Source organism: Macaca fascicularis, chromosome 5 (assembly GCF_037993035.2).
Source record: "Macaca fascicularis isolate 582-1 chromosome 5, T2T-MFA8v1.1".
Taxonomy (NCBI): Eukaryota; Metazoa; Chordata; class Mammalia; order Primates; family Cercopithecidae; genus Macaca; species Macaca fascicularis.
Window position 1 is genome coordinate 7,745,895 of NC_088379.1, and position 23,697 is coordinate 7,769,591.

Sequence of the window (23,697 nt, forward strand, 5' to 3'; positions counted from 1 at the left end):
ATTTCAAGTCTGGGAGATGGTTCTTTAATCGTTTCATTGATGATTTCTTCCTTTATGTTTTGTCTTTATTATTTCTTGTGTTGAAACCTGTGATTCTTTAACTTTGTTATGTTTTCTCTCATATTTTTTCTTTGCCTTTTTACTCTACTTTATAGAAAAGTATAAAGATTTTATCTTCCAACATATATTTTGAATTCTTTAAATTTCTGCTGTTACAATTTTGATTTATAAGAGCTCTGATGTTTGTTCCCTGAATTTAAAAAAAAACTGCTATTTCTTGTTTCACACATGCAAAATTCTTCTTTTATCCTCTGAAAATACTGATCAGTTATTCTGATGTTTCCAGAGTCGCTGTTTAGCCTAAGCTTTATTATTTTTTTCCCATTTTGTTGATTGGATCTTGATGTTCAAGTTAGATGATTTCCTTGGATGTCTGATAATCCCATGCTGTCATTAACTTAATTGGGAGCTGATAATGAATAAATGGCGCTTGTTTACTATAACCTATACTCTAAGGTGTCCTGGAAAACCTTTGTTGGCACAATCTCTTTCCTTTGGGCTCAGTCACATTTCCACTGAAATCACTTGAGTTCCCTGCGTAGCCAATGAAGGCATAAAGGCACCATTCTCTCAGTTGTGTGTGGGGGGGAGGGTGCTGTCATTTCAGTATGTAGTACATATATGTTCAGATAATCTTGCCATTGTTAGTACAGTATCCCAACCCAGGCAGGCTTGATGTCACTTAGCCCAGACACTCTCCATTTTACCCTCATTAGCAGACTCACCTTTAGTTTTCTCTTTTGGGTAAGGAAGTGGGCAACCGCCCAGCTCTGTGGAGTTGGGAAACAGGTCTGTGTTTCTCAATACTACTTAAGAAGTTTTCAACAATTCACCTTATTATAGCCTCTTTTCACCAACTGCCCCCATCCCATAGATAACCAGGTGCTGCCAATTCCTGAGCTTTGGGGGAATTCTTTAGTATCTATTAGTTCTTGACACTCTCAGCAGCAACATTAAATTCAATTTCTGGTATCCTAAGTCATCGATCACTTTACATCTTTCTTTCCACCTTTCCCCACTGTTTTCACTGAGGTCCCCTTCCAGTGTTCCCTGTCTTCATAACTTTATCACTTTTAAAATATTCCTTACTGTCATTTAATGGAGTTTAAGAAGGGTAAAATGTAGACATATGTGCTTAATCTGTCATCTTTACCTAGAAGTTCAAGTCCTCATCTTTTCCAAATCTTCCAAAATTAGTTAAGTTACAAGGAGATCAACTAAGCACAGCGCAAGACCATGGGTAAACCAATTTGGAGCCCCTCACACCAGCTACCTCTTCTGGGGTCAGTGAGAAGAGTTATGAATGACACCATCACTTTCCAAAGCCTTTCATTGAGTTCCAGCTTCTGCAGACAAAGTCACTTTGCTCATCTGTGTAGGACACGGCACTGCTGTGCATAGCAGGGAGAAGCAAGGTCCCTGAGGAGGCTGCAGAAACTCAGAGCTTTTATGCAAAGCCCAGAGCCAGCACTGAGGCTTCCCAAGAGAAAGAAATCCTCCACAATGCACAGCACTGATTTCTAAGTACGGAAAAAAAGAGAGTAGAATCCCTCACACTCCCAACTCACTAGTATAATAATGCTACTATAACTTTTCTGACTTGAGACAAGGGGGACAGAATGTTCCAGCTTCCCCAGGCATACTGGAGCAGAGAAGATAAGGCCAGCCACCAGTTACATCTCTAAGCAGTAGTGTATGGGTACAGGATGGGAGGTGTACGTGCTGGTTGTAAAGAACATAAAAAAAATAGGAATAAAAGTGTTCTTCTTTTCTTCCCCTGATGCACTACCACTTTTAAACCATGTCAAAGACAAAATTCTCCCCCTACTACCGCAGACTGCTCAGAGCCCATGGTGCCTCTGTCCCAGGCATCCCGCCAGCAGCCCAGTTACCTGTGGATGATGTGGTACCTCTGAAGATACTCCAGGGCCAGTGCCAGCTCACAGATGTAGAGTTTCACAGTCCCCTCTGTAAAATGCACATTCTGCTGCAGATGGTAGCGCAGGTCTCCTCCCAGGAGCAGGTCCACCACCATGAACATGTCCTCCTCGTCCTGGAAGGAGTACCTAGGAGCACAGAGGGACAGAGAACATTAGGGGTGGAGGCACCTTCAGCACCCTCAAGACCAATGCCCCCATTTTACAGAAGAGCAAACTGAGGCTCAGAGACAGGCACTGAGTTGCCTGAGTCATGGTGCTATGGGAGTGCAGGGGAAGGGGCAAAGGCTTTTAATTCTCAGGCTGCCTCCACATTTGTTGGGGTTTCCTCACTTCTTACATAGCAAAGGCAAGCAGGAGTACCCAGCATTAGTTCCCAGGCTCTGGCAGACAGATGATAGTTCAACTACGACAGGACTCCAGCATGTTTCTTCATCTGTTTTTAGCAGGTGCTTTAATGAGATGGTGTCACTTGTTTGCAGGAGCTAGCCTCCAAAGACACACTCCCCTCCCAAACACTCCCTCCATTCCCTGCACATGCATGCTGCTCCCCACGTGGAGCTTGTTTCTGCAGCTCTTGAACGCAGTGGTGTTACGGGACATCCAAGTCTAGGCCTTAAGGGAATGGGCAGTTTCTAATTCTTGCCTCTTGGAACCCAGCCAGATCCAAGCCACATGAAGAGGACAAAAGAAGGAAAACCGAATCCCCAGCTGAGTTCCCAGTGACAGCCAGAGCCAATGGCTGCCACACAAGTCAGCCGCCTTGAGCATTTTGATATTCCACTGCAGCCCCAGACAGCATGTGGAGCAGAAGAACAGTCCAGCTGAGCCCAGTTACCCCACAAAACATGAGATGATTAAATGGTGGTGTTTTTACACCATTAAGTTTTAGGGTGGTATTCTGTTTTGTTTTTGAAACAGTAGAAAATTGATACAGTATCAAATTCATTTTTAAAAAATGCACTTGGGCTTTCTAAGGACTGAAGAGCCAACATATAGAATCTGAGACTGTTGTTAAACAATTGTAGGATAGCATCACATCACAAAATGTTGTCAAGTTCCTTGTAGATTCATGGGGTATAATAATGGAATCATGTAACATAATCACAGAATTGCAGAATATAATCATGGAAGCTTAGATCTGTGTCTTAGATCCTTAGATATTAGTCTGAATCAGTTAGGTCCTTCCCCTCACTTAACAGAACAGGAAACTGAGGCCCAGAGGGAAGAAGGGACTTGGTGAGTCAGTGTAGGTATGGGGACAAGAACCCAAATCCCCTGGCTCTCACTCGCTGCAGTGCCCTGATGACCATACACTGTTGGGATGTTGCTGTAATGCACCCCCACTGTGTTCCAGTATCCTGGGTGTGCAGCCCTGGGGAGGGAGCCTGATGTATGATTTGGTCCCAGGACAGGCAACAGAACTGCATGCTTACAGGACAGGGAATTCCAGGGTTGGAAGGACCTCTAATCCTCTTCAGCTCCTGTTGCAGAGATTGGGGTCCAGGCGAGAGGAGATGGCTGGACACAAGTCGTATCTATCCTCTTTGTGTGTCTTACCCATTGTTTATAATTGTTCAGAAATTAAGGCAAGGAAGGAGGCTATTTATTGTGTCCCCAGATCATGAATTTACCAGGTGCTTACGGAACACCTACTGTCTGATAGGCACTGGGTTATGTGCTGGGGACACTGGGACAAAGAAACTGTCTTTGCCCTGGAGGAGTGCACAGTGCCCTGGGAGGGGCCAGGCAGACAGTCACTGACAATGCACGGGTGGGCATTCTAGGAGTCTTTCCAGGGTGCGGGGGAGTGTGGGAAGGGAGGAGGCCAGTGCTCCAGGAGGCGAAGGTGGGCGGGAGGAATTGGGAAAGTCATTGCCCATAAGGGGTTTACCGGGTCAGGAACACACAGGCTGTGTGACTCAGACAGAGAGGGAAACAGCGTGATCCATGGCGGGAGGCTGGATCATGGCCTAGTACCCACAACCTGCACAAACAGCGGAGGGCCACCTTTGGGAGTCACCGTGGTGACATGGATGAGCAGGAGTGGAGTAAGATACAGTCCCTGCTCCTCATGGAATTAGAGACCGGAACAAACCTCAGAGATGGAATGAAGTGTGTACGGTCAGAGACTCACAGGAAGTGCTGCGAGGGTGGAGGGGGCAGGGCTGAAGCTGCCGTCTTTCTCCCAGGCTGTCCCGTGCTGAGAGGCCCTTGTGCCTTTCTGGGCAGAGGCACCCAGAGTACCCAGGGGCAGCCCAAAGCCTCACTGCTGCCCAGACGTTCCCAATATTTCTGTCATAGTTTCAAGGCACTATTTCTAGAAGTTTCAGTGAAAATATTTTTGTTTGCCCAGAAAGCTTTTATTACTGTTGATATTACTAATTATTATTCTCACTCTCACTCTCGGCCTCCCAAAGTGCTGGGATTATAGGAATGAGCCACCGAGCCCGGCCACCAGCTGGAATTTAGATCTGTTTCAGGGCCAGTATAACCTCATTCATGCTCCTTCCCCTCAACAAAGAGGAGCGCGTAAGTGACACAGTCTCGCTGGGAAGCACAGGACTACCTTGTTTTACTGTACTTCACTTTCTTACAAATTAAAGGTTTGTGGCAACCCTGCCTCCAGTAAGTCTATCAGGGTCAATTTTCCAATAGCGCCTGCTCAATTTGTATCTCTGTGTCACATTTTGGTAATTCTTGCAATATTTCAAACAGTATTATATCTGCTATAGTGATCGATGATAAATGGTCTTTGATGTCACTATTACAATTGTTTTGACGCACTGCAAATGGCATCCGTATAGCACCCAAAGCTTCATGGATGAATGTTGGATGTGTTCTCATGCTCCATTGACCAGTAGTTTCCCATCTCTCACTTTCTCCTTGGGCCTTTCTATTCCCTGAGGCACAACGACATTGAAATTAGGCCAGTTAATAACTCTACAAAGACCTCTAAGTGTTCAAGTGAATGGAAGAATCGCACATCTCTCACTTTACATCAAATATTAGAAATGATTAAGCCTAATGAGAAAGACATGCCAAATGCCAAGATAGGCTGAAAGCTAGACTCTTAACGCCATAAAGTTAGCCAAGTTATAAATGCAAAGGAAATGTTATTGAAGGAAATAAAAATTGCTACTCCAATGTACGCATGTAAGACATGAAAGCCAAACAGCCTTATTGCTGATATGGAGGAAATTTTAGTGGTCTAGATAGAAGATCAAATCAGCTACAACATTCCCTTAAGCCAAATCCTAATCCAGAGCAAGGCCTTAACTCTCTTCAATTCTGTAAAGGCTGAGAGAGGTGAGGGAGTTGCAGAAAAAGAGCTGGAAGCTAGCAAAGGTTGGTTAATGAGGTTTAAGAAAAGAAGCCATCTCCAGGACATAAAAGCACAAGGTGAAGCAGCAGGTGTTGATGGAGAAGCTGCAGCAAGTTACCCAGATGATCTAGCTCAGATCATTGGTGAAGGTGAATACACCAAACAGGAGATTTGCAAAGTAGAAAAAAAAATAGCAAATAGCTTTATATTGGAAGTAGATGCCATTTAGGACTTTCATAGCTGGAGAGGAGATGTCAATGCCTGGCTTCAAAGGTTCAAAGGCAGGCTCTCTTGTTAGGGAGGCTCTCTTGTTTCAGCAGCTGGTCACTTCAAGTTGAAGTCAATGCTCATTTACCATTTTGAAAATACCAGGGCCCTTAAGAATTACGCTAAATCTATTCTGCCTGTGCTCTGTAAGTAGAATAAAAAACCCCAGATGACAGCACACCAGTTTACAGCAAAATTTACCAAATATTTTCAGCCCAATGTTGAGACCTACTTCTCGAAAAAAAAATTCCTTTCAAAATATTACCACTGTTAGTCACCCAAGAGCTCATGATAAAACAACATCCATCCTGCAGCTAATGGATGAAGGAGTAACTTTGACCTTTGAGACTCATTATTTAAGAAATACATTTTGAAAGACTATAACTGCCATAGATAGTGATTCCTTTGATGGATCAGGGCAAAGTAAATTGAAAATCTTCTGGAAAGGATTCACCATTCTAGATGTCATTAAGAACATTCATGATTCATGAGAAAAGGTCAAAGTACTAACATTAACAGGAGTTTGGAAGAAGTGGATTCTAACCCTCATGGATGAAGTCGTGGGTTCGAGACTTCAGTGGAGGAAGGCACTGCAGATATGGTAAAAGTAGCAGAAAAACTAGAATCAGAAGTAGAACCTGAAAATGTGACTGAACTGCTGCCATCTCATGATAAAATGTTAAAAGGTGAGGAGCTGCTTCTCCTATGGATAAGTGAAGAAACTAGCTTCTTGAGATGGAATCTGCTCCTGATGAAGGTGCTGTACACATTGTTAAAATGACACAAGAGGTTTAGAATATTACATAAACTTAGTTGATAAAGGGGCTGTAGGATTTGAGAGGACTGTCTCCACTTTTGAAAGAAGTTCTACTGTGTACAAAATGCAAACAAACAGCACCACTGGCTACAGAGAAATATTTCATGAAGTGGAGAGTTCATCACTGTGGCAAGCTTCATTGTTGTCTTATTTTAAGAAATTTTCAGTCACCCCAACCCTCAGCAACCACCACCCTGATCAGTAAGCAGCCATCAACATTGAGGAAAGACCCTCCACCAGCAAAAAGACTGTGATTTGTTGAAGGAAGACTCAGATGAGTGTTAGCATTGTACCTATCAAGTATTTTCAGATGAAGCTATGTATACTTGTTAGACATAATGCTGTTGCACACTGAATAGAGTACAGTATCGTATAAACATAACTTTTATAGGCACTAGGAAACAAAAAAGAATGTCAATAAGACCTGACTGGGGAGAGAACCTGCAGAGAGGGAAGCAGGGCTGGGAGCTAAATGCAGAAAGAGGCACTGTTGGAGGTACTGGCTCCCACCTCGTCAGAAGAAAGACCTATCCCTAAACCTCATATTTACATGAGCAATGACTGTTTTTTTAAAAAGTTAAGTTACTTTACTTTGAGTTTCTGTGACTTGGAACTCAGTTACCTGATACAAATTTTCATGTATTTGCTACTGGATAGAAGAATATAGATGCCCCAAAAGAAACCACAGGAATCAAATATAATATGCCTCCTACAGATGTGCAATTTTGTATTCTAATAGCTGATGGACTGTTGAAACATTACATTAATAACCAGTGAGTTCTGTACTCTCAAGTCACAGCTAAACTGTCAAAGGGTATCTCATTCAGTATTCCATCAGAACTCTCTGAAGGAGCAACATGAATTTTCAGAGGGAAACTTGCACACTGGAATGAATCCTAAAGAGGAAAACCAAAATGCAAAGAGAACAATAATTTAAGCAATAATTCAGGTTGTAGCTTTTTCTCACTGCAGATCCACATTCTGCCCCAGGCCACAGACCCTACATTCCCCGGGAGACTCAATATTATTACTGGAGAACAGAGAATGACCTTTCATTTCTCTCTCTGTAGTTTTGCACTATTCCACAGCTTTGTGACATTGTCCCTTTTGCTTCTTCTCGTATTAGAATTATAATTATATTCTCATAATAGTGCTGAACATTGTCATGGAAATGATGGAGATCACAAATAAGAGAGCTAAGCTCTATCACAGTAACTCTGACCTAATGGAAAAATCTGGATAATTAGGCTCTCCTTGCAAGAGCAAAGAAAATTGTGTGCTGTGAAGGCATAAATCCTTGCCTGGCTATTGCAATAGAACAACATAAAGAATGCGATTTTCCATGTTTTATTTTTTAAAAAATTATTAATTTCCTACCTTATTCCAGAAAGGATTCAGGTGACTTGTGAAATGTATATAACATAATGGAATTAAAAATAAGGAAGACAAAGATCAACTCACAGAAAAAAAGGAAACCAAGAAAATAGAATCAGGAAAAAATACCCCAATTTATGCCTCAAGATCCTGTGTGCTTGCCTGAAATGGGCCATCAATGTGCCTCAAATCTCCCCAGCACACAGAGTAAAAAGAGAAACGCGATCTGCCACATGATTCAGAGCTGATGTGGAAAAAAACCAATTGTTTAGGAAAAGCAAGATTTTTGTCCTGGTACTGAAATCAGCGGGAAATTTCTTCCACTGGATTCTTATGAAGATAGTGTTCTGTAATGTGGTGAACTATGGGTCCACATAAAATAACTCTAAACACAGTAATAAGTGGAACAGGAATTTTTTGCATGATGTGCTTCAAGGTAGGCTGAAGGCATTAAAAATCCAATTTCATAGAAGCACTGCTACATGGGGCAAAGCAATGAGACTGTGCATCATGCTCACGGATGAACTTTCTTCAGAACAGGATAAATTTAGAGCAGAGCATGAGGTGAATGTTCTTCAGGGACGACTTCACAAAGACGGGCTCACACACACAGCAGCAAGTACTCAGTAGGCTTCTCCTATGCATTTGGCTCTTGCCAGAAGCCAAGGATTTAGTGGGAGAAGTCAGCACTTGAGTGCTTAACTGGGCTTAAGATCTTCATAAGGGAGCTGTCATGTTAGGACAAGTCCCTGGATGGACCCACACTCTCACAATTCTACACGTTCACCCACAATATTCCTTATTCCTGGAGCACCACCTCTGTCCTCTTGTCCATCACTCACTTCTCAGGTTAGTGCAGGGTTCCCAAACCCAGAGCAGTTTTGCTCCCCTGGGGACACTGGACAATGTGTGGAGACAGTTTTGGTTGTCACATTTGGGAGGGGTGCTGCTGTCATCTAGTGAGTTGGGGCCAGGGATGCTGCTAAATATCCTACAATGCACAGGACAGCCTCCACCACAGTTACCTACTACAAAATGGCAACAGCGCTGAGGTTGAAAAACCCTGGTTAAGACTGATGCTCCCTTCTTTAAGCCTTCCCTAACTCTGGAAACTGAGGCAGGCAACCCCCTAGTCCCTTATGATAATAACAGTTAACACTGATGTGATGTATACTCTCTGCCAGACACCATTCTAAGTGCCTTATTTTCTTATTTTTATTTTTTGAGATGCAGTCTCCCTCTGTTGCCCAGGCTGGGATGCAGTGGTACGATCTTGGCTCACTGCAACCTCTGCCTCCTGGGTTCAAGCGATTATCCTGCCTCACCCTCCCCAGTAGCTGGGATTACAGGTGCGTGTCACCATGCCTGACTAGTTTATAGATATATATATACACACACACATATACACACACACATACACACACACACACACACACAAACACACACATATATATTTTTGAGTCAGAGTCTCACTGTATCGCTCAGGCTGCAGTGCAGTGGCCGGATCTCAGCTCACTGCAAGCTCCACCTCCCGGGTTCAAGCCATTCTCCTGCCTCAGCCTCCCAAGTAGCTGGGACTACAGGCGCCCGCCACCTCGCCCGGCTAGTTTTTTGTATTTTTTAGTAGAGACGGGGTTTCACCATGTTAGCCAGGATGGTCTCGATCTCCTGACCTCGTGATCCGCCCGTCTCGGCCTCCCAAAGTGCTGGGATTACAGGCTTGAGCCACCGCGCCCAGCCAGTTTTCATATTTTTAATAGCGACAAGGTTTCACCATGTTGGCCAGACTGGTCTTGAACTCCTTATCTCAAGTGATCTGCCTGCCTTGGCCTCCCAAAGTGCTGGGATTACAGGTGTGAGCCACCATGCCCAGCCTAAGTGCTTTATGTATATGCACTCATTTAATGCTCCCAACAATCCTTTGAGGTAGGAGTTATTACAAACTACCTTGGACAGCTCAAGACCTTGAGGTTGAGAGAGATTAAGTAACGTGTCCAAGATGGCAGCCAGGGAATGGCAGAGCTGGGACTGAGCCAAGATAGTCCATGTCCAGAACCCAGACTCTGTGCTTGATGCCCTATAGCACTTTCCTTGCGGCCAAGTCACCATCGCTCTCCTGGTCTCTTTTCCCCACCAGCCAGTGAACTCTGAGTGCAGGGACCTAGCGAATTCAGCACCATCCCCTGCATTTAGCACATAGCCAGGAGCATCCCACACACTCCGGAATGAATGGGCCACAAACACCTGAAGCACCCACATTCTGTGGGGCACACTGGGTCAGTCAATGATGTCTACACAAAAGTGGGGCATTGTACAGAAAAAAGACAGAGGGTAGAGGGTTGATGGCGAAGGAAGGGTGCTAGGCCCTGCTGTTTATGTCACTGCCTACAGGAACCTGCTTTTTCTCTGGTCTCTTGTTGTCACAGAGACCAGGAACTCCCATTAGCCTGAGTGACTCACCCGTCTCTCTCCATAGCCTTCTCCCTCCCTTGCAGGGTGCAGAAGTGATAGATCTGATGAGTGAGTCTAGAAGCAGCAGCCGTGCTCAGCACAGCTCCCTCGGGCTCCCCTTCTGCTTCAGGACCTGCCCACAGAGGGTTTATACTCCTGCCTGCTCTCTCCAACAGCCAGGGCCTGGCTAGTGGAGGGGGACTTGCAGGTGACCACCGTTTCCTGTGCCTCAGAGGTGATTCCATTTCAGAACTCAGGAGTTAGCAAGCCGTTTCGGCTGCTGATCTACAGTGGGTTGCTCTGATTGACGTTAGCATGAATTGGATACTTCCACCTCTACCTGTCAGACTCTGGTCTCTCTGTTAGTCCTAAAATCAAGAAGGGAGAAGAGGTTTTCTTCATAGACCCCCTGCTCATCCCTTAACACTTGTCCCATCTAACCATGGGACGTGGGCATTATCACCCTCAATTGCCCAATGGAGGAAACCAAGTCCAGGAGAGGTTAACTGGTCCAAGGTCCCTAGGTCAGTTTTCTTGGAAAGCATGTCATCATCAGCCTCGAAGGCTGCTTACAAACTAAAGGTCAGCCATGCTAATAACACAGGAAATACACGTGAACACGTATGAGGGAGGTAGTGCCTGTTGCTGGGGGAAATCTGGAGTTGGAACAGCTTGGTTCAGCTCCTCCTCTTACCTGATGAGGGACTGACTCTCCATCTCACCTTGCCCAGGGCCTGGCCAACAGTGGAGCATCCACAAAACTTACGCAGTTGTTAAAGGTAGGGGAAGTGGAAAGGGAAAGGAAGAGTCTGGAGAAAACCCTAAACCTTTTTAGTCTCCAGGCAGCATGATGCCACTTGAACTATTTGAAACAGGTACCTTTCTTCTTCTTCCTGAGGCAAAAGTCACTGGGTGCCCAGAGATGATTCTGTGGGATTCAGAAAATCTCTGCAGCCAGGAAAAGCCACATGTCTACAACACTCATCTCCTGTGTTTTTACTGGGTGGCATCTACAGGAGCAATGAGCTGGGCATCTCCTCAGGCCACTTTCCATTCCATCTGACCACTGAGGGGAGCAGATGGAGGGGAGGTCTCACCCACTATGCTCACCTCTAGCGATTCTTAAAAATGTAACAGCCAGCAAGAGATGAGCTAAGAATAGCCTCACAGGCTACAGAAATCCAACTATGGAGCGCTGGGCTTTCTGACAGCTCATATTGTACAAGGAAAAAAGAGCTTATCAAGCCTGACTTGTGCTTGATACATGTCTTTAATAACATTCACAATGATAAGGTTTTTATTATTTTTTTTATAGACAAGGTCTTGCTGTATTGCCCAGGCTGGTCTTGAACTCCTGTCCTCAACCAATCCTCTTGCCTTGGCCTCCCAAAGTGCTGGGATTACAGGTGTGAGCCACCGTGTTCAGCCAGCCCCCCGCTCCCCCCCACCCACCTTTTTTAAAATTTGACTTGAGGTGCAAGAGTCTTAAAGCCACTCAAACATGATAGCTCTCATCGTTCTTCACACCGGACTGATTCTCACCTCCTATCTCCTTTCCAGGAAGCCGAAGGAAGCTGGTTAGCTTCCAATTGCCTCCCGTATACCAAGGCAACAACATAGGAACCTCTCAAAGCCATCCAGCACTTCCAGGCAGAGGCAGTTTGGGGCAGGAGCGATTGTGTGATGAGGCGAAGGCAGGCTACAGGTCCACGTTGCCCCCGTCCCACTCCATGGAGGGGCTTTGAAACAGGCACCAGGGGCTTTTGATAGAGGAGACAGTGGGATAAATGCACAACAAAGGAGAGGCATACATACTGTTCACGGGGACAGTGAGCCTGAAACAGTAGCTCCAGCTCCCTTAGCAGTGGAAAGAAAGCAAAGGGCAATGCAGAATGACCAATGCAGCTCTCACCACTTGATTAAATAAGATGAAGCCAAACTGCTGTTCTTGGGCCAAATTCCAAAAGAAATTTATAACTTGCATTCTCTTACAAGGGGCATTGAATGAAAGAATGGGGAAGGAATAATGATAACTCACACACGCTGAGTGCTTCCTATGTACTAGCCATGGTCCTAAGTGCTTTTTATAATACCATTGACGGAGGCTCCTGGCTCTATGTGAGCTTTTTACATTGGAGATGTCACTTAATCTTCCAATGCTTTAGTGCAGGCATTATTATGGCCATTTTAGAGGTGACAGAACTGAGGTTCGGAGAAGCTGAGTAACTTGCCTAGTGTCGCACTCAGCTTTGCTCCAACCCCCTCCCTCTGAAATCCTTTTGCCAACCACACCTTCAAAGCCCTTTTATAGTCTCTCAAAGACCCTTCCCTTCAGCCACACAGTACACACCCTTCTGAGTCTACAGTGATGAACTTTTCAGCATTCAGGACACATGCATCGTTTGTTGAATATAATCAACCTGTTCCTAAAAACCAGTCATTCTGTTTGAAGACACTGAAAATATATTTCCCATTACTTTAAGTGGGAAAAATTACAATGCATCGCTCTTCAAACCAAATTTCTCAACCAATTTCTTCAAACACAAGGTAAACACAACAAAATAGACAGGAGATCCATCTGCTAATATGTCAAGTGTTTCCATTCCATCCTCATGATCAAACACTAAATATAGTGAATGATGTTTTAGTTTTGGGTTTTTGCAGTAACAGGGTCTTGTTTACCCTCAACAGTGTCTGAGACCCACATCCCTGTGGCGATAGATACTTAATATGATTTTTCAAACTGACTACACTTGGTGCTGACGTTTCACTAGCTGTACCTGAAATGTAACTTGAGACTTGCCCTGATATCACATTGTAAAAATGTTATATTGAGTTTCAGGACTGTAAATCTAATTTTTTCCATATAAACAATAGCTGAAAAAGTATTGATAGATACATCCAGGGTTGAGTCATGTGAAATTGCCAGTGTTTACCCAGTTTTGACCACAGAAGTAAATTTCATATGGTTCAATCTAATACAGTCCACACAGCCTTAGTAATAAAAATCAAGAGGCACTGGACCAGGAAAATGTTAACTGCAGAGGCGTTCTGCAGGGTGAGTATGCCTGAACGTTTGCTGAACACCTGCTATGTACCAGGCCCTATCATGGGAGGGGGAATCATTCATCAACCAGATGTGGTCGCTCTACTCAAGGTGCTCACTGTACTCTAGGAGGGGAGGACCTATCAAAAAAGGGGAGGGATTCTGAAAGGGAAGAGATGTCTAGGTAGAGTGGAGACTTGAATTGGCTCATCAATGTCTGTTCCACCCTCCTGCAAGAGTGTCTTCCTGTAACTGCAAAGGCTAGAAATCCACCAAGCTCATTTCCCAGACTCCATGCAGCTAGAGCTCCTTCATGATGTAGGTTTCTCAGTAAGTTGCATCCACGTAAGACTCAGCAAAGTGGGGCGATGTCTGAGGTCTCATTCTGGGAGGCAGCTTCTCAGCTGCAGCAGGGGCAGCCACATCTTCTGCAGGTCAGTTCTCCCTGTGACTTGGGGCAGAGCTCTGAGTTTCAGCCCAGAGTCAGTTCTTCTGCCTCCCAGGGATTCTGAGAAGACATTTCATACCCTGTAACAAATCCCTTTCTCTGAACTAACTAGACTGTATTCTCTTCCTTGAAGCTGAGCCCTGGTTGCTACAACCAGAGAAGAGCAGAGAGCAGAGACAATAGTCCGGAAATAAGGAACAGCATGAACAAAGGCTGAGAGGAATAGTGAGCATGGGTTCAAGCTCTGGATGGCTGGGGTGAGTGCTGGAGAGGGGTAAGATGGGAGTGAGGAGACCCTTCAAGAAGGGCTTTGTACATCATGATGAGAAGTTTGGACTTTATTCTTGCACAAGGGGAAGCTACGAAGGAGTTGGAAACAGGAGAAAGTCCTGGTCAGATCTGAGTTTTGGAACAGCTGCTCTGGCGGCTACATATCCGATTAGTCGGCGGACTTTTGCTTTAGGCAGGAGAGCAGTTGAGTCATTATTGCTTCATTGGTAAGCAGTGATGAGCCCCATTCAGCCGAGTACACAAACCCTATTGAAGTGTACAGGCTCTGGAGGCAAAGTCCTAGGTTCTGGGCCCCATATCCTCATTAGTCATACAGGGATTATCGTGGTGTTTACGTCCTGGTGCTGCAAAGATTTCATGAGTTATTATAAGTCAAGGGACTGGAAAACTGACTGACATATAATGAGTGCTTGAAAAATACTTGCTATTTTTGGCCAGGCGCGGTGGCTCACGCCTGTAATCCCAGCACTTTGGGAGGCCAAGGTGGGCGGATCATGAAGTCAGGAGATGGAGACCATCCTGGTGAACATGGTGAAACCCCATCTCTACTAAAAATACAAAAATAAATAAATAAATAAATAAATATTAGCCGGGTGTGGTGGTGGGTGCCTGTAGTCCCAGCTACTTGGGAGGTTGAGGCAGGAGAATGGCGTGAACTCGGGGGGCAGAGCTTGCAGTGAGCAGAGATCATGCCACTGCGTTCCAGTCTGGGTGACAGAGCGAGACTCCATCTCAAAAACAAAAACAAACAAAAAAAAACTTTGCTATTTTTATTATTCTCAAGAGCTTTCCCATGAATCCAGCCTACTGCATCCTTCTTCAGGATGAACTCTGCTCCGGTCATCCTGAAGGACTTGGAGTTAGTCAAATATGCTCTCTCTCTCATACCTTTGTACCTTTTCTTATGCTGTTCCTTTGTCTGAAAGTACCTACCCTGTGATTCTGGGCCTAGCCAATTCACCATTTAAATCACTGCAGTGATGTCCCAATATACCTGGAATAAATTCAGGATCCCTTAACAGCCTACAAAGCTCTGTGTGATCAGGACTCTCCAATCTCATTTTATCTTGCTCCTGACTTTGTTTTCTTCATCTATTTATTTTGACTTTCATTCTTCTTTCTGTTCCAGGGTTGAGATCTTCGCACTTGCTGGTCTCTCTGCCTGCAGTTCTTACCCCTGCTCCATCTTCCTATCATTCCTTCTCATCATTTAGTCTTAGTTCCTAAGACAACTCCTCAGGCAGGCCTTCGTTCACAGCCTATTTTTAGAAGCCCCACTTCTTTCTGACATCCTATAATTTTCTCTAAGCCCCTTTAAACCTTTCTTCATAACATTTATCCCTACGCAAAATAATCTCATTTACTCACCTGTTTCGTTGTGTCCTGTCTGCCCTTTCCCCCTACACACACATACACACGTGCATGCATTCACACAAGCACACACACACACGGATGCATTTACACAAGCGTGTGCACACATGCACGCGCACACACACACGCATGTGCACAAGTACACACAAATGCAAGCCCTGAGAGCCAAGGCTTTCTCTACCAGTGGTTCTCAAACTTCAGCAGGCATTCAGAAGCACCTGGGGCCTTGTGAAAACACAGATTGCTGGCCCCACCTCAGAGTTGCTGACTTGGTAGGCCTGGGATAAAACCTGAAATTTGGCAACTCTATACATACAGATCTTCAGGTGATGTTGATCCTGTTGGTACGGGGACAGCACTTTGAGAAGTGCCGAGCTACATTTTTCACAGTTCTATCCAGAACACTCAGATGAATGCCTAATGAACACAGAAGCTCATCAATAGATTTTTAAGTCAATAACTCTTATCTATTCGTTTATCCTTCAAATAAGGAAATCACTTGTCACCTTCTCCAAGAAGCCTCCCAAACAAGAATAGGAGCTCTTTGCAGATGGCACCTTGTCTGACCTCCCTGGAATCCTCCAGTATCCACTCAGGGCCTGGTCCAGGGCAGGAGTGTTCACTGAGTGTTGCTTCAGTGGTTAAGCCTAATGTCCTCCTTACAAATTTTTTTTCAAGTTATATATCTATAACTTGAAAAATATATAAATATATTTATACAGAAAGTAGCATAACAGACACATACATATTCTCCATCAAAACTAAGCAGACGTTACATTTTGCCTTATTAATGTCAGCTCTCTTTAAAAAATAAAATACTCAGCCGGGCCCGCTGGCTCACACCTATAATCCCAGCACTTTGGGAGGTCGAGGCGGGCAGATCAACTGAGGTCAGGAGTTCGAGATCAGCTTGGCCAAGAGGGCAAAACCCCACTTTTACTAAAAAAACAAACATTAGCTGGGCGTGGTGGCATGCACCTGTCATTCCAGCTACTCAGGAGGCTGAGGCAGAATAGCTTGAACCCAGGAGGCAGAGGTCACAGTGAGCTGAGATCGCACCACTGCACTGCAGCCTGGGTGCTGGAGTCTCAGGGGAAACTGCAGTCTGGGCGACTCCGTCTCAAAAAAACAAAAAAACAAAAAAACACTCAAGAATTGGCTTACTCCATCCGTTCCTTCCTTCATCTACTCTTTCCAGAGGTATTAACAATTAGTACTTGATGTTGAGATATTCCTTATTTCTTTTTACTTTTACTATAATATATGCATCCATAAATCATATAAAATTGTGAAACAGATAAACATAATATATGGTTTTAGATAATATTGAGTTTATGCATATTAATTACTTGAAGCAGTGTTTGACATATAATTAAATACTCAGTAAGCATTGCTGAGTATTATTGTTACTGTTTTGTGGCTTATCTTCCCTCTTAAAGAAATTCTTGTAAAATTTATCCAAGATACATATAGATCTGTTTGTTTCGCTTGATGTTATCACTATTTTTAAGCTAGCCATTCTGACAGGTGTGTGGTCACATCTCATTTGCATTTCCCTAATGGACATTTTGCATTTTAATGTGCATTTCACTAATGGCGTAGGAAGATGAACACTGTTTCATGTGTTTATTTGTATGTCCTCTTCTGTGAAATGTCTGTTCATGTCTTTTGCTCATTTTTAATTGGATTAAAAAAATTTACTGTTAAGATTTGATAACTCATTATATAGTCTAGATACAAGTCCTTTGTCAAATACGTGGTTTGCAAATATTTTCTTCTACTCTGTAGTTTGTTTTTTAATCCTTCTTCACAGAGTCTTCTGCTGAGCATAAATCTTCAATTTTAATGAGGTCCAGTTTATGAATTTTTACCTTTATGTAACATGCTTTTGGTCTGAAGCAAGTCTGAAGACTCTTCACTTAGCTCTTCACTCTTCACTTTTTCTATCAATGTCAAATTTTTAAAACAAATTTTGTATTTTTATTTTATCTCCTTTATTTAATAGAAAGTTTTAAAATACCCTGCAAATTTCCCAGCCCGTTTTGCTACTTTGTTGGCTATGTGACTGGTTCTATTTTCTCCTATGATATTTTTTCTCAAAATTTTACAGTTTTACACTTTACACTTCAATCCATGATCCATTTTAAGTTTTTGTTTTTGTTTAAGACGGAGTCTTGCTTTTGTCACCCAGACTAGAGTGCAATGGCTTGATTTTGGCTCACTACAACCTCCGCCTCCTGGGTTCAAGCGATTCTCCTGCCTCAGCCTCCTGAGTAGCTGGGATTACAGGCGTCTGTCACCATGCCCAGCTAATTTTTGTAGTTTTAGCAGAGACAGGGTTTCACCATGTTGCCCAGCTGGTCTTGAACTGTTGACCTCAGGTGATCCACCCGCCTCGGCCTCCTAAAATGCTGGGATTACAGGCGTGAGCCACAGCGCCCAGCTGAGTTGTTTCAAAATACGTAAGGCATGAGGTTTGGGTATGGTTCATTCTTCTGCTTACAGTCGTCCAGTTACTATTTGTTGAAGAAGGTATCCTTCCTTCATGATACTGCTTTTGAAATTTTGCAGTTGGGCATATTTGTGTGGTTCAAATTCTGTTTCATTGATCTATGTGTCTGTTCCTATGCTAATACCACATTGTCTTGATTACTGTAGTTACATAATAACACTTAACATTGAGTAGGCTGACTCCTTCTGCTTTATTTTTCTTTTTCAAAATCACTTAGCTATTATAGACCCTGTGACATTTCACATTAATTTTAAAATAAGTTTGTCCATGTCTGCAAAAAACTTTTCTTGGACTTTGATAGCAACTGCATTAAATCACTTGGAGGAGAATTGTTATCTTTACTATGTTGAATCTATGAACATGGTGTGTTTCCACACTTATTTAGGTCTTCTTTGATTTCTCTAATCAGCATTTTATCATTTTCAGCATATAAATAGTGTAAATGTTTTTGTTACATTTATATCTAGGTAGTTTATTATCTATGCAATGACTGTAAATGGGATTTTTAAATTGTTGCTTTCCGCATGTTTGTTGTTAGTATATAGAAGTGTGATTAATCTTTAGATGTTAATGCTGTATACTGTAACGTTGTTGTCACAGTTCTAAGTTGATCTTTATGCATGAATGTTGTAGAGCACAACCTTGCTGTCACAATTGTACACACACACATATACATACTTCTTAGTTCCAGGATATTTTAATTTTAATAAATTTGTTGTCATTTTTTAATGTAAACAACGATGCCATCTGAAAATAGAGACAGTTTTATTTTCTTTTTTCTAATTTATATGCCTTATTTTTCTCTTGACTTACTGCAGTGGCTAGAACTTCCAGTAGTTTACTAAATAAGAGTAGTAAAAGCAAAAATCCTTATCTCATGCCCAGTCTTAGGGGGAAGGCATTCAGTCTGTCACCATGATGTTCCTTATAAATTGAAAAAGTTACCCTCTATTTCTAGTTGCCTGAGAGTTTTTATCATGAATGTTTACCACAGATGTTAGATGCAGAAATGCTCTTTCTGCATCAATTGATATAACAATAGGATTTTTTCGTTAGCTTGTTGAACATGGTAGATTACATCGACTGCTTTAAAAATATTGAACTAGCATTGCATGTCTACAGTGAATCCCAATTTGTTGTGGTGTGTAATTCTTTTTGCACACTGGTAGATTCTACTCGATAATAGGTTGGAGCAAAATAACTGTGGTTTTTGCAAAAAAACAGTTACTTTTGCTCCAACCTAATAATATTTTGGTTTAGATTTTTGTATCTATATTCAAGAGCTATGTTGGTCTTTCTTTTATCATACTGTCTTCATCTGCTTTTGTTATCAGGATAATACAAGTTTCATAAAATGAATTTAAAAGTATGCACTTCTCTTCCATCTTCCAGAAGAAATTGTGTAAAACTGGTGCTAATTCTTCCTTAAACATTTGATAGAATTCTCTCATGAAACCATCTGAACCTGATTTAATTTTCAGGAGCTACTGTGAATTTAATTTATTTAACAGATATAGGAGTGTTTATTTTTTCCTTGGTTGAATTTTGGTAGTTTGTGCTTTTTGAGGAATTGGTCCATGTCTTTTAAGCTGTCAAAATTATGAGTAAAAATGTGTTCACAATATTCTCCTTATCTTTTCAATGGCTGCAGAATCTGTATTGGCAGCCTCTGTTTAATTCCTGGTTTTCATTATTTGTTCTTCTTTCATTTAATGTTTGCCAGTCTTGCTAGAGCTTGATCAACTTTCTTAAATATTTTTGAAGAATCAGCTTATCCTTTCATTGATTTTCTCTATTGCTTTCCTGTTTTCAATGTAGTTGATTTCTACTGTTTATTATTTCACTCTTTCCGCTTGCCTTGGGTTTATTTTGCTCTTTTAAATTTTTATTATTATGTTTAATTGACCCATAATAGTTGTACGTATTTACGAAGTACTGTGTGATATTTTGATACATGTATGCAATGTATAATGATAAAAATCAGAGTAATTAGCATAAGCATCATCTCAAATGTTTATCATTTCTTTGTGTTGGAAACATTCAAAATCTGCTCTTCTAGGTATGTGAAAATATACAATAAATTGTTGTTAACTAAAGTAATTTTATAGTGGTACAGGATTTTTTCTATACCACATCTACATAGGACTTTTTTCTCCTAGGCAGATGTGTTTTTATATCTGTTAACCAAGCTTTGGCTATCCTCCCTCCATGCTTATTTTCCCTGCCACTTTTCCCCACCATTAGTAACCACTATTTTACTCTCTACTTCTATGAGATCAAATGTTTAGTTCTTACACATGAGAGAGAATATGAGACATTTTCTTTTCTGTGCCTGGCTTGTTTTATCTAACATAATGTTCACCAAGCTCATCCATGTTGCCATGAATGACAGAATTTCATTCTTTTTTATGGCTAAACAGTACTCTATCATGTACATATACCATGTTTTCTGTATCCATTCATCTATTTGCGGACACCTAAGGTGATTCCATATCTTGGCTATTAGGAATAGTGCTGCAATAAATGTGGGAGTGCAGATACTTCTTCTGCATATTGATTTCTTTTACTTTGGATATATACCTAGTAGTGGGATTGTTGGGTAGTATGATAGTTCATTTTATTTCTATTTTTTTAGGACGCTCCATACTGTTTTTCCATAATGGCTATACTAATTTACATTCCCACCTACAGTGTGCAAGAGTTCCCTTTTCTCCACATCCTTGCCAGCATTTGTTATCTTTGTCTTTTTGGTAATAGCCATTCTAATTGGGGTGAGATGATATGTCATTGTGGTTTTCATTTACATTTCCCTCATGATTAGTGATGACGAACATTTTTTTCCACATACGCTTGCCATTTGTATGACTTCTTTTGACAAATGTCTATTAAGTTCGTTTGCCCATTTTAAAATCAGATTATTTGCTTGTTTTTTGCTGTTGAGTTGCTTCAGTTACTTTTATGTTCTGAATATTAATCCCTTGCCAGTTGAATAATTTGCAAATATTTTCTCCCATTCTGAAGGTTGTTTATTCACTCTGTTGATTGTTTCCTTTGATGTGCAGAAGGTGTTTAGGTTGACATAATCCTATTTTTCTTTTTTGATTTCTGAGATGGAGTCTTGCTCTGTTGCCCAGGTTGGAGTGCAGTAATGTGATCTAGGCTCACTGTAACCTCCACCTCCTGGGTTCAAGCGATTCTTCTGCCTCAGCCTCCCGAGTAGCTGGGACTACAGCAACTTGCCACCACGCCCGGCTAATTTTTGTATTTTTAGTAGAGATGGGGATTCACCATGTTGGCCAGGCTAGTCTCAAACTCCTGACCTCAGGTGATCCACCTGCCTTGGCCTCCCAAAGTGCTGGGATTACAAGCGTGAGCCACTGTGCCCGGCCCCATTTTTTCTATTTTTGCTTTTGCTGTCTGTGCTTTTGAGGTCCTCTCCATAAAAATCATTGTTCAGACCAATGTCCTGAAGCATTTCCCCTATATTTTCTTCCAGAAGTTTCATAGATTCAGGTATTACATTTAAATCCTTAATCCCTTTTAAGTTGTTTTTTATATAATGAGAGATAGGTGTCTAGGTTCATTTTCTGCATTAAAATATTCAGTTTTTCTGGCACCATTCATTAAAGGGACTGTCCTTTTCCCCAGTAAATGTTATTGGTACCTTTGCCAAAAGTTTGTTGGTTGTAGATATGTGGATTTATTTCTAGATTCTCTATTCTGTTCCATTGGTCTATGTGTTTTCATGTCAATACCATACTGTTTTGGCTACTATAGTTTTACGGTACATTTTGAAGTCTGGTAGTGTGATACCTCCAACCTTGTTCTTTTTGCTCAGGATTGCTTTGGTTATTCTGCATCTTTTCTAGTTTCATAAAAATCTCAGGATTTTTTTTCTATTTCTGTGATGAATGTCATTAGTATTTTGATAAGGATTCCATTTTAGGTCACTTTTTGTAGTATAGTCATTTTCACAATATTACTTCTTCTAATCCATGAGCATGAGAAAACTTTCCAATTTTCTGTGTCTTCTTCATTTTCTTTCGCCCCTGTTTTATAGTTTCCCTTGTAGAGATCTTTTACCTCCTTGGTTAAATTTATTTATATGTATTATTTTGTAGCTATTGTAAATGAAATTGTTTTCTTAATTTCTTTTCCCACTAGTTTTTTGTGGGTGTATAGAAATGCTGTTACATTTGTATGTCAGTTTTTACCTGCAACTTTACTGAATTCATTTATCACTCCTAAGAGTTTTTTTGTGGAGCTTTTAGGGTTTTCTATATATAAGATCATGTCGTCTGCAAGCAGAGACAACCTGATTCTTCCTTTTCAATTTGGATGCCCTTTATTTTTTTTTTCTTTTGCATAATTGTTCTGTCTAGGACATTTAGTACTAAGCTGAATAACAATGGTGAAAGTGAGCATTCTTGTCTGGTTCCAGATATTAGAGGAAAGCTTTACACTTTTCCTTGCTCAGTATGATGTTGACTATGGGTTTGTTATGTATGGCCTTCATTTTGTTGAGATATACAAGATAATTTATTAAACAAATATTCATTGAATACCAACTACACGCTAGGCACTGGTTTAGGTGTTCTGGATACAATATTAAGTAAAAGGAATCATGTCCCTGCCTCCATGGTGTTACCTGATAAGAAGAAGGCACCTGGCACATATGAATGAGTGACTAAATGAATGACACTAACTTTCCGATGCTAAGCACACAGAGTGATTGACACATAGCATGTACTTACTCCTATAATCTTTATAGTAACTCTAGAGGAATACACAAAAATACGTATTTTACTAAGGAAGAAACTGAGGCGTTGGAAGAGTGTAGATTACTTAAAGTCACCTACTTGGGAAAAATGGTGGATAGGAGTCAGGACTAACTTGCAGCTTTCACTTGGATGGACAGAGTAGCATGTGGAGAACCACTCTTGAACTCTTGTTCCAAGAACTATTGGAGAAACATACCAAGAAAGCCAAAAGAATCCAAAGACCTTTTGAAGGAAGTGGACTGATGCTGCAGGCTCTGTGGGACAGCCAAGAACTCTGAAGACAAAGGACATAATGTCTTGGGAGCTCTATGGCCCCGCCCATCTCCTCATCCTCTCCATACAGTTACAGCTGATGCACTCTTGAAAGTGACACCTCTTGGCTGGAGGCCAACCAACACAAAACCAGCACACTTAACAAAAACACAACTGAGGACCCTCACAGAGTTCACTTCACTCCCCTGCCACCCCCACTGGAGTAGGTGCTCATGTCCATGGTTGAGAGACCTGAAGATGGATCACAAGTGTCTTTGCAGATACTCTCCAATACCAGCCCAGAGCCTGGTAGCTCTGCTGGGTGGCTAGATCCCGAGGAGAAAAAACAATCACTGCAGTTTGGTTCTCAAGAAGCCCCATCCCTAGGGGAAAGGGGTGAGCACCCCATCAAGGGAGTACCCCACGGGACAAAAGAATCTGAACAGCAGCCCTTAAGTCCCATATCTTCCCTCTGACACACTCTACCCAAATGAGAAGGAACCAGAAAATATGGTAATTCTGGCAATATGACAAAACAAGGTTCTCTAATACCCCCAAAAGATCATACTAGATAACCAGCAATAGATCCAAATGAAGACAAAATCTGTGAATTGCCAGAAGAAGGATTCAGGAGGTCAATTATTAAGTAATCAAGGAGACACCAGAGAAAGGTGAAGTCCAGCTTAAAAAAATAAAAAAAAAGAGAACAGGAATGGAAACTCTCCAGTGAAACAGACAGCATAAATAAAAAACAATCACAACTTC

At 42.0% G+C, this 23,697-nt stretch overlaps 1 protein-coding gene across 7 annotated transcripts in view; it reads right to left on the reverse strand.

The window, feature by feature from the left end:
* Positions 1 to 23,697, reverse strand: part of STK32B (serine/threonine kinase 32B) — a 408,290-nt gene that overhangs the window by 150,285 nt on the left and 234,308 nt on the right. For all 7 annotated transcript variants that reach the window (XM_005554457.5, XM_005554455.5, XM_065544765.2 and 4 more), the window contains exon 4: positions 1,953 to 2,126. In XM_005554457.5, coding sequence (XP_005554514.3) covers positions 1,953 to 2,126 — 174 coding nt within the window. The remainder of the gene's footprint in view (positions 1 to 1,952; positions 2,127 to 23,697) is intronic.